This window comes from Plectropomus leopardus, chromosome 5 (genome assembly GCF_008729295.1).
Source record: "Plectropomus leopardus isolate mb chromosome 5, YSFRI_Pleo_2.0, whole genome shotgun sequence".
Lineage (NCBI taxonomy): Eukaryota > Metazoa > Chordata > Actinopteri > Perciformes > Serranidae > Plectropomus > Plectropomus leopardus.
Window position 1 is genome coordinate 11,343,111 of NC_056467.1, and position 20,226 is coordinate 11,363,336.

General features: G+C 40.3%; 1 protein-coding gene across 1 annotated transcript in view; it reads left to right on the forward strand.

The window, feature by feature from the left end:
* zbbx (zinc finger, B-box domain containing) overlaps positions 1-19,545 on the forward strand; it is a 35,653-nt gene extending 16,108 nt beyond the window's left edge. The window contains exons 6-11 of the mRNA XM_042486936.1: positions 1,838-1,933; positions 10,423-10,560; positions 12,524-12,749; positions 15,142-15,286; positions 19,028-19,128; positions 19,535-19,545. Of these exons, the coding sequence (XP_042342870.1) occupies positions 1,838-1,933; positions 10,423-10,560; positions 12,524-12,749; positions 15,142-15,286; positions 19,028-19,128; positions 19,535-19,545 (717 nt within the window). The remainder of the gene's footprint in view (positions 1-1,837; positions 1,934-10,422; positions 10,561-12,523; positions 12,750-15,141; positions 15,287-19,027; positions 19,129-19,534) is intronic.
* The last annotated feature ends 681 nt before the right edge of the window (positions 19,546-20,226 follow it).

Genomic DNA, 20,226 nt, shown 5'->3' on the forward strand with positions numbered 1-20,226 from the left:
GTTGCAAACTTTAAAGCTTTTATGTGTATTAAAAAAAACGGTTGCTAACAAGTGGCTTAATAAGACCACAGAACGTTATCATGCTAAGCTGCCCTGTACACGGCTTTACAGCCTTGTTTTGATGGCGACACGACTGTAGTGTGTTTCATTTATAGCCTAACAACAGTTATTTTACTTCTGTTGATTTTGCATTTAGTCTTCCAAAATCCTAAAAGTGGTGTTCATTAGTGGAGATAATCTTGCTGAGGAAAACATGTAGCATTAATGTTTGTTTATCACAGGGCTTATTTTGTGCAATGATCGAAAATCCAGTGGAAAAATCCCATAAGCTTTTTGACAAGGGAACCGGGGCGATGCTGCCTTCTGCATCAGCCTATAGAAATATGTCATCCCTGGGGCACTATATTTAAAGTATATAGGTGAATTGAAAACTATGTCAGTATGAGTGTTAGGGACTATGGCCTTGCTTTTTGTTCCCTCTCTAAAATTTAGCCTACAATTGAAGTGTTATTTAGTCCCCTTTCCCAAGCTACGCTGACATGATTGATACCAATTAATGCTTTAGATTGTCAATTTTCAGAAAATACCAATACCTGTGTAAACATGTATTAGCTGATTCATTGGTCAACAAAAAGGTTTGATGTCTTTTTACTTGAAGAGACAAATACACAGTTTTAATTTGAAGGATAATTGCATTAATTGATACATGATAAAGAAATAAAAGGGCCAAAGGATGAGCTAAATGAGTAAAAACAAAGGAGCAGGAGTGATGAGTGATTCTGCTGGTGGAAAATTGCACTGTAAGACCATCTGCAAAGAATTTATATGGAAAAGAGAATTTTTGTTTATTTATTGCCTTGTGTTAGCTAAATTATCAATGAATATCAGGTGAAGAAGTAGCCAGAATGGGCCAAGGGGGGATGCTGTAAGTTGTTAGATGTTGAAGAAATCACATTGTCACCCAAAAAGACCCCTAAACAGTCCCTTGGTTTTGTATTGTTCCCTCAGAGAGTGCACTTAACTATATTTTCTGAATTTGACATGGTTTTGATGATGAAACCGTGGGCCATAACCAAAAAATAAACCTGCATGTTAAATAGAGGGAACCAAACAAATGATGGCTGTTTCTTTACTCTGTGTTGTAAATGCACTGTAAGAAGCCTTGGTCCTCCTCCCCCTTTCCACATATCCTCCCTCCTCATTCACTGTCTCCTCCTGGCCTCGCCTGTGTGCTCTGGCCACCCGGTCTAGGCCTATCTCCCCAACCCGCTGATGCAAGGACTTTTCCCCACTAATAAGACCGGATTCTCACAGATAGAAATGATAATGACCTCCCTTAAGATGCATACATACACACACATACACACACACACTTAGCACAAATGCATACATGCACACACAAGCAGTTCCTCCCATGCTCTCTCTCTCTCTCTCTCTCTCTCTCAAGCACACACGCACACACACACACACACACACACACACACACACACACACACACACACACACACACACACACTGCAGCATCCTGCCAGGGAATCCATTTTAATATTCATCCCTCCTGTGAAAGTTTGGCAAGGTTGAGGTAGAAATGGGAAAGATATGCGACCTTAGGTGTAAATCTTCAACAAATATTACTTTAGCTTCTGCTTGTCAATGCAGGTTGTTACACACATGTGCACATGCATACTTTACATGCATTGACATGATCACCTGTTTTCATGTTCTGCTTCCCTAAGACAAAACAACATATACACGCACAAGTGTTGACATATGCCCTTGCATATGTTTACACATACAAACGCACATGCTGATATCACTGTGTATCTCTGTATTGTAGATGTGTACTGAATGCACAGAAGACTACTGCTTAAGCTGCTTTACCAAATTCCACCAGAAGGGAGCACTGAAGCTCCACAGAATGGTCCCCATTCAGGTGAGCATTGTCCCACGAGCATCAAGTCTATCTCTTCTCCTGTCTGTGACTGTGTCTCTGTCTGTCTCTCTCCGTCTCCCTTTCCCTTGCACAGATACTTTCAGTAATATCCCTCCTGATCCCATTCTCCTCCTGCTTTACTCATTCTTTCGTTTGCATTTCTTGCATCCCTGGCTACAGTATCTACTTATCTCAGCCGCTCGTCTTTCCTCCCCGTTTGCTGTTTCTGCGCCCCATCTCACTTTTGTATGTACAGGCACACATTATCTGGAAGGCTGCACTGTTCGTGAGGCAGTATGTGTGATGTGCTTTTGCAGGTTTGCTGTGTCCTTCTACCTGATTACAAAATGGATGTCTCTCATTAGCAAATGTCGTGATCAGAAAAGCTCATTTTGGTCACACACACACACACACACACACACACACACACACACGCACACACACATAAAGACCTGATGACACACACACATTTAGACAGCGAGTAGAGAACAGGCCTCAGGCAGCAGTCAACCCAAGACCAGCAACAGTAATCTTCAGTCAAAGATAAGACAGAGAGACAAGACAGCAGGTCACTGTCAGAGTGTTTAATTAAGCCAACTCACAACTCACATCAAGGAACATGATTCTTCCTACCATTTTCTAAGGATATATCTAGTAATTTGACTAATGGTGACTGTAAAGGGTCATGGATGAAAAATGTAAAGATTGTAGTTTGCGCCTTCATTTATACAGTTAATCCTGATAAAGAAATACATAGAGGTAGGCAGATGATTCATCTGCTGGAATAAGACATTGTGCTTGTTTTGGAACCATATATTGTTTATGGATATTATAAATGATAATAAAATCTTCTGATTATCTAATAAAACTGACATTTACAGATGTGAAACTGCACAAAACCTACAATTCTCAAAGCCCTTCATTGCGCACATTGGTATGCAGATAATACATGAACATATAGTTTTATATAGTATATGCTAAAAATGCACACTGCAGGAGAAGTAAGAATACAGGACACAAGCAGATGTCACCACACATACTCTCTCTCCCTCTCAGTCTCTCTCTTCTCTCTTACTTGCACACACGCACGCAGGCGCGCGCTTGCACACACACAAACACACACACAAACACACACACTCAAACAATGGGTTGCATTTATTAAGCAATGTCCTATTAAACCAAATTTGTATGGGAAGCATTTTTATTAGGGGAACCTCATTTTTCCAAAGCTATACAAAATACTCATAAAAAGATACAATATGCTGAGTTGCCAAAATACTCTTTAAGAATATGGATTTTTAAAATGACCTTGTTTATAAATTATATAAAATGACGTACGATTTTAACTACACAATATGGAGTGTTAAGCAGACATTGCTCTTTTATTATTGCTGTTTTTCACAGCTGTGTCTGTGTCTATTGCTTAAAATAGGAATTTTTAACCAACTAGTAAACATGCTGATGCCTTGTTGACATCAAAAAACACTAATTTGCTTCCTTAAGTAGGCTTTGCTTACAGCTGCTTCTCAAATGAACCCATTCTTCAAATGTGGTAAGTATAGTGAAAGCTTCAAAAGTGAACTATTCACTGACATATTTCTTTGTCATAAAACAAAATGTGAAAGTCTCTTATGCTTTTGTTAACCACAAACCTTATCTCAGACATCTAAACAAATCCCATTTGACATCGAAACTAAGGGCGCACTCACACCAGGTAATCTATTACAAGCCCAAGCATGTTTGACCCCCAACGTCCAGTGTGTTTGACTACAAGCACAGGTACGCAACGTGCACATGACATATAATTAATGTGGCCGTTCCTCTCGACAAAAATGTAAAACAATTGCGGCAAAGGGTTCATGTTGGTCCAGTGCTGAAGTCAAGTGTTTACTTGAAATTTTGGCAGACTCAAATATCCATGTTTTCCATTGCGCTGACTGCAAAGACACTTTATTATGGAGTAAAGCCATGTGCGTGTTGTATTACGACGTGACAACCTATGTACAAGAGGTAATTGTGCTTAGGCCCGGTCGGTAGGGGCCGGCAGGGGACTGGGGAAGGGGGCCAAAAGTGAGTTTTGGGGTTTCAGGACTCATTACTGCACCAGTTTAAGGTCTTCATAATTACTAAGCTAAATTGATTGGGTGTGTTCATGCAGGTGACTAAAGAGAAAGCACCTTTTTGAAAAGTCTCCCCATATTCAGCTCATGTACTCATGTGTAATGTAAAAGTCTCTGCAGCAAGGAGTTTTCTTCCACAGCTGTGTTTTTTTTCCTTACTTTGTTCTTATTATGTTCAGAAGGCATGTTTTCATTCTCACCCACTGTGTTTCTTCAGGGTTTCTGACTTGTATTCAAAAGTATGTGTACTGGTATATATGTTTTATGGAGCTTCTCCATGTAGTCTCGGCTTATGTGCTTCTTCTGTTTGCTGCTACCTGCACTGTTTTATTTTTCCTAAGATGTTTGTGATTTGGCCAGCTTCTTTTTATATTATTGTTTTCTTGGGTGCTGTTATTTTCATTTAGAAGGGCTCACTTAGAGATTGACAATGCTAGGATGTGAGCTTTGTGAGTGTGAATGGATATGGCTATATTGATTTACTCTCTATCAGATGATTCATATGTGTAACACTGTGTACATTTGTATACATGTCCCTATGGATATATATGTACCTATACATTTGTTTGTGGTGCTACAGAAGCTACTTTGTATGATTATACACAGAACAGCACACCATTAACCAGCCCTTATGCAGTATAGCCAGCTCCTTTTCCTCGTGTTTCTGTCCATGTGCTACCTGACTGCTGGTTGAGTCAACACACTAGTATGCTACTGAATAGCAACCAAGGTGGAACAAAGTCACACACACTGACAAACAAAATACACGTAGAAACAGCTCCGTGTGAGAGACTCTTTCTGTATATCTCCTCAGTGTTCATATTTGCTCTCTCACAGTTTCAGGCACATACACATGCATACTCTTATTCAATCACACATGCAAAACTGTGTATTTTGGCAGAACATAAAGACTGGGGATTATACACATGCAGCTGACGCAGGCATCTCTCTCTTCCCTCTGCTAATCCTGTTTCATTTGCCTTGGAAAGAAAGAGGAAGGGAGAGACAGCGAGTGAGAGTCAGAAAGACAAAAAGAATATTAATTTCAGCAGTGTGCTGTGTTGGGGCTTTCGTCAGTGCCTCATCAGACCGTGTTTCCGGCCTCACACACAAACCTGGCTCAGTTAATGTTTGCAAAGCGTTCTTGGTATTTGATTCAGCCTAAGCTATGTGGAGTACCAGATGGGTGTGGTATATGCTGTACTAAAACAACTCTGATGTCAGGTGATTTTTAGTCTTACACCAATATTTTAAACTTATATTAGCATACATAACTAATATAATTTGAATAATTTGATTTTTTAAAAATGCATTGTTTCTTGTTGCAAACCCCACCTATGTCATTCTCAAGGTAAAGGTCTTGTTCATCTGCTCAACATCATCCTGGAGCTGGTATACTAGGGGCTTGCCCAACTGAGATGTGGTTCTAATACTAACATTTGGCAACTTGTTGGGTTGTACTGTCTGAAAGATGACGTTTTCTAGCTCGGTCCAGAGTTGGGAATGGGGATTTCTTTGCCCATTATCAATGTTATTATGGTAGCCTTGGGGGTGTAATTTGTACTCTATATCCAGTCTGAGGTTTTTAATAAATAATTCAAATGAAATTAATACAAACACTTAGGTGGGCTAATATCCACAACATCAGATAAAATAGTGTTTGTCCATTGTATCTAGGTACTGTGTAGCCTGGTAAAACCATCCTGATCACATGAGCTCAACATTCTGTTTCTCTCCCTGTGTCAGTCTGGACTCGCGCCCAACCTAAATGATTTTATTGGGTGGGAGTTACTTTATTTGATAGACAAACTCCTTCAGCCAATCCTGATGTAAGAACTAGTGTCTGCTCCTCTACTACACAAATTCATTGTCAGTTAGACAGTAATGGTCCAAAAATTGTAACCCTTTGTACATGACATGTACCTCATCGACAACTGTCCCTATGAGATTTTCACAATACACCGAAGCTCCCAGCATATTTTGGCATTTTTCATTCAGCAACCAACTGCCTCTGGACTGCTGAATACCAGCTGGCAGCATCCTTGTTGTCTGTCCAAAGCATTGTGACCTGAATAGCCATGATCCCCAGCTTTGCAGCCTTTCATATCTGCTCCTCCATTAGGGCAATCAGTGATGAAACAACAATAAATATTATTTTTTTACAGAGGAACATCATCTCCAACAGAGCCATTGAGTAAATTAAGCGTTTGCCAAATCAGTCATAAAAAAGTCCTCTCCTCTGAGAAACTCAGTGAGTGCATCCTCTTGTCCTTGTTTAATTGTTGTTATCAACACTGAATGAACTTTACTTATCACTGTGTTAACTCCTCTAATGTAAAAGTTGGCATTTGTTGCTGCATAAGCCGGCATTACTGTTTTGAAAGCAGCAGCCTGCATGCAATGTCATCAGCTATAACGCAGTCCCTGATTGGCTGCCTACATGTTCCGCTAAAGGACGTTTCCTGATTGACCCAAACTAGACTGTGGTTGATTGAAATAGATTGTTTGGGTTGGGAGCGAGTCCAGACTGACAAAGGGGGAGAAAGTTAATGTTGAGGTCATGTGATCAGGATGGCTTTACCAGGCTAAAAATTGTGAGCTTACTTCTTACAATAAATAGGAACCCTAGCTGCTGCTATCTACTGTATTTGGGGACTGAGGGGGTGGTTAGGTTGTGACAGTGCCACCTAGAAGAAAGAGTCAAGTTAAATGATTTATTCACAAATTATTTAATGAATACTTAATACAAGATTAAAATCTCAACACTTTATATCAATTTCCTATGTAGAGCAGTAGAGGCAGTCGTGCAGTGCATGGTTGGAGTTTTGCAGAGTTTGGAGGATGGATGTGGTGTGTTCAAATGTCTCGCATGAAGTAGTAGACAAGATTCATTATACAAATGAGTCTGTCCAACACAAAGTTTGGCTCAGAAAACTTTGACCAGGTTGTTAAACTAGGTAATGGAGCCCCTAAATGAAACAGCACTGGCATTGCCTGTTTCTCACCTCAAATGCTCTCAGAAATATTTTTTAGATGGAATAACGAAGCCATAAAGTCAGGCAGAAATTTTGTTCTCTGCCTGAAATGGCAAGCAGAGAGCCAGGGACCCACAATAGGGTCCAGGAGAAAATCAGAACCCACCTACTTTTTCAGTATTTATGCCCATCAAGTGGCCAGTTGAGTAAGAAGAAGCTTGTCCTCGCCAGATATCGTGGAAATGCGCTATAAGAAAACAAGCTTCCAGTGGGGAGCCCAACACTAGTCTTTGCTGAACTGCCCTTTTCCGCTAAAGGCCACTTACACTTTATCTGGGCAGTGCGCCACAGTGGTCTGGATCATATGTAGCGTGCCCTGGTGAGACGGCCTTTAATAGCCTGTGGGCTCGGTTCCTTGGACTGTCTGTAATATTCGACTCTGTGGCAGCATCCGCGTGCTTGGCTCTCTTGGTTTCTGTGTTGTCTTCTAGCTGTGGCTCCACAGCTGGCTGGCGTGTGAGGTAATGTTGTTGTTGCCTAAGGTCATCGTGGTGTGCTCACACCGCTTGGCCTTACTCTCCCTCTTCATCAGTGAATCCATCACAGCACACCCATAGGTATGCTGAGGGAGATCCACACACAAATGAGTGACCACATGCACACTGTCCTCACTGGGGACTGCAGACGGGAATAACACTGCTTTGTAGTCCCATTGGTCTGTGTTGTTTCCCCTATGTGTCTCTTGCTCTTGTCCATCCGCCTCACTCTGTTGCTCTGGTTTATCTTGCCAGCAATAATCTCCTGTCGCCATGCTACAGGTGTGATCCATTTTGCTGATGGCTGTGGCCAAGTCAAAATCCCAACAGGAACTGTGCACTAGAATTCAACACAATGTATGCAAGAACTAACAATAATTCTTAAACAATATAAGCAAACATAAAATGCAAACCAAATATGACTGAAGCTCTTGGTCAGATGCTTGGTTCATTGTCATTGGGACAGTGACCCTTCACTTACTTAAACCCAAAGCACTGTTTTAACACAGACGGACTGGACGGAAGGACTGTAAATTCCACATTTTTTACAGCTTTTGCAACATTTTCCAACAGTTTCCCTCTTGAATAATGTCTGCAAGAAGGCAATCATTGTGTTGCCACTAGCTTGAGAAAGAATGTTAATGCCATATTACTGTTACAACTTTGTATACATGGTCATGCATAAAGTTGGTATTATTGTTGGATTGAGAAATGTACAAGCAATTGTTGGACTCTGCCCATTCCAATCACACCATCTGAAAGATGAATTCAGATGCTATTAGATGATTTGAAGCTCTTAATTTGAAGCATACTGAGGCCTTGATGTGCACCTGTAAGCACAGTTGGCTGGTGACCAGAAAGACAGAGAAAAGCAAAACAAGATGGCTTCAGCAGTTGCACTGTTTTAAGCCTCACAATGCAAAGATTTGCCATCAGAGGGTGTTAAGATGAGGAACCTAATATCCCCAGGCTTGTGGGATTGTTTGCAGACAAAGATTTGATTCTTAAAGATTTCATGGCCATGGGCAAGTTCCCTCCCACGAGATACTGAATGAACTAATTCAACACATGGATAGTGTCACTGAATGAGCTAGCACTGTGCTTTCATCACAGATGAGACCAGAGATATTTCAGACCAAGAACGAGTCTCTGTCTTTGCCAGATTGGGCGTACACAGATTCATTTATCCATAATGACATTATTACCATGTGGAACTGTTCAAGACCAGATGCAGAATCCATCACAGGCACAAACAAAGAGCTCCCGCCAGGAGCCAGACGACAAACATATGATTGCGCTTCTGTCCTGCAGGGGAAAATGTCTTATGTCAGGGGATCTTATGTCACAAGAGGCCTTCTTTAAATGAGGCATAGTAGGTGCATATTTGCGAGACAGATCACACCAATGTATGTAATGTTTCATGGGTGAAACCATAAGGTCAGAAACGTCCCTAAGCTGAAGGGGCTCATAGGACTAATTTGATTGTGTTTCAAGGATTAAATTGATCCTGAAACTTTTCTCTATGCTCTATTGGTCACTTGCGCTCTGTGAACCAGGTTACATTGTGTCTCGTCACATCATGCGAGTTTCCATAATGGTGTTACAGCAATAAGAAGCATCATCAAATAACCAAAATATTACTGCAGCCTCCAAAGTATGCCAAAATTTTCTCTTTATCCAGCCCTCGGTGTCTTGGTTCTTCCACATTTCCATGATATGTTTGTTTTTTTGTGTTTCTGTTAGACACCTTCAAGGAACGGATAACAGTGTGCTAACGGGTTAACCTGAACAGCCCATGTGGTTCGCGATGATTAATGGAACAGAATAATGAATTCAGCCTGTGGAATAGAGAAAATCCATCAGCACACATGCAGTGTGCTTCCCGTCTCTCTTGTCCTTAAGTATTGAGATATCTGATTACATTCTATGTATATGCCTTTTTTTTTCGAGGAAGGCAAGGAGACTTAGTGTATATATGATGCGTTGTTGGATGGAGTTTGTGAATAGATCTGTATTGCTTTGCAGTTAAAATGGGATGTAGTGTAAAGGCAGTATACATGATGTGTGGCAACAGCTCGGTCATGTGACGTGCATTACCAGTGTCTTTTTCTAAAGGTGCATACATTAACTCCATAAAATTGAGTTCATCATTGGGACTTTCAAGGTTATGCTAGTGATGTAGGTATGAGCACTTAAAATGATTAGGTTGTACCCTCTAAATGGGGTTCATGGCAGCTATCTGTATTGGCCTCATCTCCTTGCCTTCATGTCTTTAGTGTAAATGAAGTAAAACTTACTTAGTAATATACTTAATGATGGACATTTTGTGAAAAAGTTTTCTTTTGATTTCATCTCGTGTCTACAGTCTGATGCTTTGTTGTTGTTGATAACCACTCTAGGCAACAGCACTTCTAGTGAAAACTCCACTGCCTCACTATTGATACAGAATTTTTCACAAACAAAATGCACAGCTTTGATAAATTCACTGACTAATTTCTTATTTTATGCAGTATTATCTCTTACTTTTATGCAATCCATCATGCAATATCAGAATCAGAAAATCAGAATCAATTCATTGTCACTTTCACGTATACAATCTGCACACATGGAGGTGAAATACTATGCCCCACGGTCACACGTAGAATGCAAACACACACAGACAGCAATTATAAAGTTATAAGCGAAGTTGTGTTTTTTTCACTTACTTCTGATTCAATTAATTTTAGTTCATTTATTTGGGAAAATTATATATTTTTAAAAAGTGAATCACATCTCTCTCACAAAGTGCCAGCTGCTGCTGTTTTGTTCAGTAACAACAATGTTGTTCTAATTTCATTTGCTATGGTCTTCTCTAACAGACAGATTTACAGACCCATGTGAGCACGCAGGATGTTGTCAGCTGCCTCCAGAAACAGATTAACCCTAGCTTTTATCCCAGTACCTTTACAAGTCCTGCTGTGGCAAAAGCTACACAGTTGCACCCCAACCCCAGCCAGGTAGGTGGTAATCTTAACCGTGTCTTATTTACTCACACACATTACTTCAGGTACTGTATGCGTGATCAAGTGCTGAGTTTGGGATGAAAAAATACAATATTGAGGAGGTTCATTGACTCATTAATTTAGCATATACAATACTTTAACACACCATTTATTGACTTACAAGCAACATGCATACACAACATACAAGGACAAATCACATCCATACACAAATCACATCCATACAAATCACATTCCACACTGAACATACCACATCACACAGCACTCTAAGAATAAAATTCTGCACTGATTTGACTGGAGGATGCACATTGTATTGCTTTTTTTTTGTTAAACAAAACAAGAAAGCTATTCTTAAAAGGAAATATTGAAATACAAGTTCGTAATAAAAGGATGAGTCATTGCTCTTACTCAAAGATGTTTTGCAAATAAAAGTGTATCAACACTGCAGGCTGGGTATATGGCCTTCTTACTGTTGTTAGCATATAAAAACACAAGTGAAGTTTTCTCTAGGTTTTGCAAAGGGTTAAATCAGTACATCACAAGTTAATAATACAGATATAAATCAGTTTCTTTACAACTTCAGGTTTTTCAGACTAAAATTAATCTTCAGATCTGCTATTTGTGCTTCTGTCAAACTTGATTGCTAATTTTATATCCGGGAACTGTGAAGCAAATTAAATTACAAATAAAATCTAACATGCTATAACCAATGATTATTTTGCAAATATATGTAATTTTTTTTTCAAATGGTTATTGACTTGTGAAAGAAAATTCTCTCCATGGATAGTTTGCTTGCTGTGACAATACAGCTGGAACATGTCATACAAGCCTTTGCACGGTATGAGTTTTACCTCTGCACCCTGTGAGTCAATTGAAAAGCCTTCAAACAAACCCTAATTGACGCTATATCCACAGGCCGTATCTACAGGCAGGCTTGTGAACTGCATTCACCTTTGGACTAAAAAATGCCCCCCAACAGTCTAGATCTAGCAAAAACAGTTAGATTGACATTTCAGACTCTTTACACCACAGAGCTCAGTTGACCTTCTTTACACAGCAGTCATTTCAAACAGTTGGGATCAGAAGGTACTGAGAAGATCGGTATGCTCTATATGTCAAAATAGTGCTCAACTGATGTATTAATTCAGACTTCAATGTCTGACTTAACAGTGAAGTTAATATGTTTGAATGTGACCTTCAAGAAATACACATAAATTGGTATATCGCACCCAGTTTCCCATTTAAAAATTGCAAGAAAACTTACAATATCTGAGGGCCCAAGAGGAGAAACTGTCTATCTTAATTTTTTTACCATGGTTTTCAGAAGCTTGAGATGAGAAAATTACAACTATTGCCAACTGATTTTTGCTTGTTCAGTTTGACACTTATGCATGTAATGTGAGAAATTATACTAGTGTTTTACCTCTGATGAATAAAACTCTGAAAAATGAATACATGATTCAGGCCTTGAGCTCGGTTATACCATTCGAAAAACTTTTCCTGATTATGTCAGTAGGAACTGCACTGAGAACATTTTAAGTATTTGTTTATTTCAACCGAGCTACCTTTTAGAGGACTTACATAAAGATAGATTCGTTTAGAAAAATTTCCACATCAACTTTTTATGGTGTCTCAACAAAGGTATAGCCAAGGTCACAACCAAGCTTGCATGCATGCAAACTTAAAAACACAATTCTCCTTGCCGTTGCCTGCAGAATCAGCAGGCGGTGATGTCCAGAGGCGTTCAAAATCTCATTGACTGTCCCTTCTGTTGTTTTGCACTCATCAACAAATGAATATTTAGTCATGCAAAAGTAAAGTGGAAAGGCATACAAATTAGATTTTTCTGCTGGTATATCAAAAAAGATTTACATGACCAGTGTTTGATTCATAATAGCACTAAAATATACATATACAGCTGGGCAGCCTCTTAACCTTATATCATTACATTGTGTTGCAGATATTGGCTGTGAATCATGGAGAGGGGGAAATGGTGGAACTGATTAAAAAGGGACAGAAAAGGGAGGATGAGACGGGATTCCCCAGCTCTCTTCTAAGAGGAGAGTACAATGAGGAGGAGGCTGCCAGATCTTTCCAGGAAGCCCTCAGACAGTGGAGAGAAAGGAAGAGTGATGGAGCAGGAGAACCCAAGAATGAAGGTGCAATGTGGACACCCATCCGATCAGGTAAACTGCATAGACAAGCAAACACACATTCAAATACACACAGGATAAGGCTGGATAAAAAATTGGGTTTATGGCATAACCAGGTAATAAGTAAGAATGATGTGCTGGTTAGAAAGGACATCATGAACACCTGTGCAGTCTAGTGGAGTGTAATATAAGAGCCTCACAACAAATACTTCCCTTGTGAAAGGAACTGTATGTAAGGTTTAGGGGGATTTAGTGTCATCTAGTCTTGAAGACTACAAATTGCAACCACCTTAAACTTCGCTTGGTTTGAATTCTTTCATTGTTTGTTGTACAGATTCTCATAAACGGGCTGTATTTTCCGCAGAGATCTTTTTCTCTAGAAATACATTTTTAACTGGTAAAAACACAGAGTAAAGCAGTTTCACATTATAAATAGGTGTATTTCCAACATTGTTTGGCTTGACCGTGACAGGCTACTAGCCCTGCATCTGCTAATTTGTGCTCACGTTTTTTCTCTAATAACTTAAGTTCCAGATGGTCAGAAGCTTATTACTAGGAGCTAAATTATCTGCAGATGTCACTTTCTCTCCAAAACAAATGGACCTGGTGATTTAAACTGGTAAAAAATAAAGAATTTCACATTACAAATCAGTGTTTTTCCAACTCTATTTGGGAACATAATTATCCGCAGAGGTCACTTTTGCTCCATAACTAACGGACCCAGTGATTTAAACAAAACTAACGTCAGCTCAGCTCAGCTCAACTCAACGCAACTCAACTTTTGAGTTTCTAACTGCTAAATTTAAGGCAAGAAAAACACAACATTCATTACCTTCAGGTCACTATACATTTAAGAAGACAAACTCCTTATATCATATTTCTTTTCTGCTAATACATCTCCCAAAATCATACACACTAAACTTTTAAGCGTATAATGTTGAATTTGTGTTGAGAGTAGGGGGGAGTATCTTACCCCCATTCACCTCTCTTGTCAGCGTCTCACCGGGCAGTTATGTAACAACTCTCTGTTGGTTTGTGACTGAATGAACCCTTACACATTGTAATTTTATTCATTAGTAGCATGAAAGCATTTATTAGTGGGACTTTAAGTGAAAATAGCAGCTCTGCAATGAGAAAATTACGTAAGTTTTAGTATAAACAGAAAATTGCAGGTGTTATACTGGAGAGTGGTCTCATTACGATGTTTGACACGCCTGCGATGGTTTGTTGTGATGGTCCAAGTGTTGCTTTGTGTACTCAGTGTAGTGGTGTACAGACTATTATGTTTAATGGGATTTCCTTTGTTATACATGTAGAAACTAATTAACGTAACTATGGCGATCAGATGAATGTATGACAACAGTGTCTCCCACATAAAATGCAACATTTAAGTGCAGGTACCTCAGAAATGCACTGTGTGTGTCTATACAGTGATACTTGAGTAAATGTTTTTATTTTTTCTTTATTTAGCTCTTCCTCTGTCCTGCTCTCATCCTTCCCTCCCATTTTCACCTACTCCTCAGCTTTCTTGCTACCCCTCTCCCTGTCTGTGCTCTGATCTGTTAAGGCCCTATAGAAAGTGCTTACCACTGCAGTAGGAGGGTAATCCATGGCTGTTGCATATTGAGATAATGAGAGGAGTGTTAGGGGTGGCCCTACTCCACACCACAGCACTAATCGTCTCAGCTGTGTGTATGTGTACAAGCACCACTGCGTCGGACAATTTTTATGCTTTTTCACACATACTGTGTTTCTACATGTGCGCATGTGCAGCTGTGTGTGTGTGTGTGTGTGTGTGTGTGTGTGTGTGTGTGTGTGTGTGTGTGTGTGTGTGTGTGTCCAGGTTTTTGTGGGTGTGTATTATTAGTGCTATTATTCCAGGTTGTGTGTGTATGTGTCTAGGTGTTTGTGCTTTTTATTAGGCCTCCTATTTTCTCTGCTTTACTGCTTGGACAGACTCTGCTCCTCTCTGCCTTCGCTCTGCTCTGCAAATTGCTGCTAGCCCCTCCAGCCCTAATTATTTCTGTCAGGCCAGTGGCACCCAGGCCCAATTTAAAGCCGCTACTGTGGACTGCCAAAGTGTCTGGAGTACAATCATAACATTTCTCTTTCTTACCTCTATCTTTCCTTTTCTCTCATGCACTTACTATGTTTCTTTGGTATTGTGTACATCTTTTTTATATTCCCAGGGGGCTCTCTCCTGTCTGTTTGTGTTTTGGCACTCTTGGCGTGGTGACAAGGTGTTTTCTCACTTTATGAGGGGAGGTGTTTTGAGGAAGGTGTTGAGAAGCTGGAGAATGATGTTTCCCTTCTTTTTCTACTTTTGCCTGACTCCCTCTCTCCCTTTGGCTGTCTTTTCTTTCTTATTTCTTTTTTATCTTAACTTCATTTTTTTTGTGATGTCCCCTTTCCCATATTTCTCCAGTATCAGTGTCATCTATGGCGACCCAGGCTGACCTTGCTCCACAAAGAGGAGCAGAAGGACGAGAAGGGAGGGTACCTGTCAGGGTGGAGTTCACAGAGAGCAGCCTTACCTACATGGACAGATTGCTTCTCAAGAAACACCGCAGGTACACAGACAGACAGAGAGACAACAGTGTGCATCCACACATATTCTAAAGCATGTAGAGGCTTCTGTTATGGGGTTCAGGCAATAGGACCTATGAGATGCTGTGCTTCTCCCATATATATCATGCTGGACAACTTTTCTTTAGAAAACAAAAGTAATTCACAATTGTATAGTGGTATATATTTTTTGTCTTTCCGCTGAAAAATGTTGTGAAGCAAGGTATAAAAGTTATGTTTCATGAATTTTAATGTACTTATATGTCTGTTATTCATTTTAAAACACCTTTTAATGCGACACTACCAATCATATACTCATTACGCAGTGTGCACTGATAGGTTGTCCAAAAGTGTATACACCGGATAGGTGATGTCCACTGATAAATAAATAACAAAATAAATAGGTATTTTCAGGAAATCTTGAAACTGAAAAGTTGGTTGTGCTAGTGGTGGACTTTCTATCAACGTCAAGAAATATCATGAACAGCTCCTCGGTGCCTCCCTGCTGTTCCATTACCTTGATTTCTTGCTGTTCTTTTCCTGGTGTCAACTGATGTTTCTAAGCCATTACAATTGCTTCTTCACAAAATGGGATGATTTCCAAGTATTCTAGTAGAAACCACTTTTTCTTAGAGGGCTTAGAGGTAATAAACTTACTGTGTTCGTGATTAGTCTGGCTATAATTGATTGGGTACTATAGAGAATGTCGAGTTCAGACTGCAATGTAGTGTGAGGTAGTGAAGAGGATATAAGACATGAAGTCTGTCCATATGACTGGATAAGACTGGATATTTATATGCAGCACACAGATGAGCCAGGACTTACTCAGAAAAACTAAACAGGCCTGGTAATTATATGATTTTAGTGCCAAAAGTGGTTTCATTTTTGGCATGTTGTGGAACTGAGCACCAGATAATGTGAATTGGGCGAAATTGTATCTGTTGCTGTAATATTAACAACTCTAACACCACACATATGTTGCTGTGAAGTTTTGAGTGGACTAAACATAATGAGAGACTGTAGATTTAAACTTTTCTGTGATCTTTTCATATTTTTAACACTGCAGCAATGTTAATGTACAATAAATTCTTATTAGTTTTACTTTTTTATTTGAATTTTTTTTACTTTTTTAGAATTTGCATCGCTGTTTTTTACTATGTAAATCATGTCTACATCTCGTGCTCATGGAAATCAGACCATTCTAGTATACATGCCAACGCTTTAACAAACACATACAGCTTGTTGAGGTCACAATTGTGCAGATGGGCACATGGATATAACCATTTGTGCACACACTGTTTTCACAACAAGCTCTCCTTCTCACATCACACACACCTCCTCTTTGTTGCCACTTCCATTACTGGGGACAAAAATACATCCACATCACACACACCTTCTTATGCCACTGCACATGCCTCTCCTGCCTCTCTGTAGTCAACCTACATAAACCACCAGTGTACAAAGCAGTTTTCTCAGCACTTATTGTTCAGTAGACTGCCTGAGGGCCTGGCTTCAGCAGGTCCCATTATTACAGCCCTTTATTTAAGCGGCTCCTTTTGGGCTGAGTAGCCCACTGGAGAGCAGGCCAGAGGAGAGGAGAGCAGAGTGCAGTTTTAGGCCCACTGACTGCCTGAGCTGGAATGCTCTAAGTCCCCAGCTGTAGCAGCCTTTAACTGTGGAATAGACTGGAGAGCCAATCTAGAGTGCAATAAGCCTGCAGCGGTGATGGTGGCAGAGCTTAATGGAGAGACAGAGAGACTGGCTGGCTGGCAGAAAAGAAAAAGTGGGAGGCTGAATTTTAACAAGCTTCTATAATAATGGAAGAGCGAGTGAGGGAAGAAGAGAGAGTGGAGGAGGAAGGAGTTTTTAAGGAATTTGCTAAAAGTGCTCAGCTATATTAGAGTCATAAACTCTATCACCTTCTTAGATTTGTGGGTGGCCTGCAAGTTACAGAAAGCAGGCTTGTGACCGGGGGGGCATCAATCTGATTTCCGGCGCTGGCTGGGCAGTGTGGGTGGAGTAAGTGAATGCTCTCCCTTCCATCAACTGCCAGAGTCAAAGTATCTGTGATCAAAGCACTGAACCTTGAAATAAAAGTCTGCACAGGAACTGAGGTCTGAACTGGACCCTACCAATGTCTGCGGGCAGGGGCCTGTTCAAAGCCAAATCTGATCTGATGTCATTTTAGTTATGTCTTGTCCAAGGAAAAAGACACATTGTTCTTTTTCAGTCAATTCAAAGTATAGATCATATATGAACCATATATATTTAAATTTAAAAATTCTAAGCAAAATGGATTTTTTTTTCTTAATTGCATATGCTGTTTTGTTTCTCCAGCGAGATTGTAGATCCTTACACTTTTTTCAGACTAAACTGTCAAGCGTGTTCTGAAGTAAAAGACAGAGCCATGTGATCTGAAGCACTTAATTTGACTTGTGCCACACAGTCACTTGGAGCCAAAGTTTTTGCTGCAAGCGCAGAAATATAAACTAAGAAAGTTGGAGTAATGGTCAGATAATCACCTCTGATAGATGCGGTGACTTCCACAAAGCACTTTTGGCACAAATGTCAAATCTGATTGAGCTAACACACTGTCCACAGGGCAAATACAGCAGCAATAATGGTCCTATTGAAGGGCTCATTGCTGTCAGATCCCTCTTGCTTTAGCTGGGTTTTATTGCAGAGGGCATCAAACACGGGTATTTCCATTAGTCTAAGAGGTGTTTAAATAATCCTTAAACCAAAATGAAGTATTGTTTCTGACACATCATAAATAAAATTGACAAACTGAGAAAGTGCATCTTATACATCACTTTTACAGATCCATAATTTGTCTCTAAATGGCATTGTAGTTATACTGTAACTCTGTGTCTTCTTTTTTAGAGAGACTTATAAATTATTTGGCACTTTATTAATTACTGTAGGGAAACTCTACTCAAGCTCTTCCTCACAGGGTTCAGGCTCATTTGGTAGAGATTCAAAATCCTTCCTCAAAAACACTTGACCAGGGTTTTTCTTTTATTTACTTTTTTGGATGTGTAGTACCAGGCTCAATTGAAGGTCTCTTTATCAAACATGTAACTCCAAAGAGAGTTAAAAAATGCAAGACCCCAGAGGACCCCAGAAGCGCAACATACTTCTTTTTCCTGCGCTCCAGCAAAAGCTTAAATGCAAACAGCCTAAGGCTAGTGAAGCTGCTGCATGTAAAGTACTGTATGTTAGGAGAAAAGATGGATGGAGCAAAAGGATAAGGAAAGGGGTGTGAGGGGTAGGATTAAATAAAACCATCTGAGTATATTAAATAGACAGAGAACAGATAAACACTGCCAGGATTGAGGAAATAGACTAGGTAAGAGGAAAATATATAAACTCCAAGTAACTTCCCCAGTCACCCCTTGTGGGCAGCCGGGAGCGCCTCTTAAAGTCTCTCACTGGCCCTGCACTTTGGCCATATTAGATCGGGGGAGCAGGGGGGGATTAAAACAGGCAATGTGAAGGTGTGGCTGCAGCAGAATGATCAAAGAACAAAGCTATAAAGTATGCATGTATCCATCTATATGTCCATCTATCCATTAAGCCACCCAGATAAAGGGGTGTAAAGATGAATATAAAACATTTTTTACTCAGCCCAGTTTTTCTTGTGTGGGGTTCAACCTTTAGTCAATGTGTTTATGTTTTACTTTTTATTAATTAAGTGTTTATTTATGGAATTTTTTTGCTTATGATTTTTTTTTGTTTGTTACCAGAACACCAATTGAAACTTTTCGACCATCGTTGGCCTTTGGTGCAGATTTAAAATCACTACAGAACACATGCACTGGGGAAGAGACTGCATGCAGCCTAACAGGTAATAGACACACGCACACACACACACACACACACACAGTGGCAATGTGACACACACACACACAGGCGCACACACGCAAACTCTTGAGCACCCCTTGACACTAAAACAGGATGTTGACATACAGTCTTGACAGTTGTGTGCTCTTGCTGTACACCCCACCTTTCTGATATACATACACAAACAGGCTCTTAAACTAAACAAAGAAACAGCTATAGACAGAATAGTTTGACAGATGACCCGCACACACACACACACGCTTATACACATACACATCAGACACACATTTACAAAAACACGATAGCAAAAGTAAAAAACCTCTCCCTCTCAGCGGGTCAGACGTATCAGTGCCTGCCCATCCATCCGTGGCGGTGTGACGGGTAATCACTGGCTGTGATTGTGTGGGCAGAGGGCCGTTAGAGGCGGCTCATGCCTGACAGGTTGCACTCTGCCTGGGTAAGGGATGGGGCAGGGAGAGGGAGTGGGAGTGGGGGTTGGCCTGTAGCCTGAAGCTCCCGGCCTGGAGCTCATCAGTCAGGGGAGTGTCCTGGCTTTCTGGCCCCCAGCCGAGGCTGTCAGGAGACGGGTAGACCACGGTTATCTCTCCCCTTCCAAACCTCTGGACCCTGGGGCTGTCAACTGCCTCTCATCACATCAATCAAGATTCACTCCAATCCCGACCTTGTTAGGATCTGCAAGTCCCTGCTTGCCCCTTTCCCCATAGCTGTCTATCTCAAATAGTTGTTTCTTTCAAAATCATTGAGGTCAGAATGGTTCCCCGTGCTCCCAGTAGAAATGTTTAATATGTGACGACTAAGTATTACAACTTTTAGAGAAAAGCAGCTTTGTATTTTTCGCACTTTATGCCCTCTCTGCTCCAGCATCTTCAGTAATGCCAACCATTAAACCATGGGTAACACTTTTAAATCCACTTCCAAACATACAGATCACTTCCTTTCTTCCCGCATTCTGGTTGATTCTTTAAACAAGTTTTTAGCTACCAGTATGACCTCAATCAAAACATCTGTTTTGACAACGGACTTGATTATGCAACATTGAACTTTAGGTGAAATCCTTGTTTTTCACAAGGCACAAAAACAC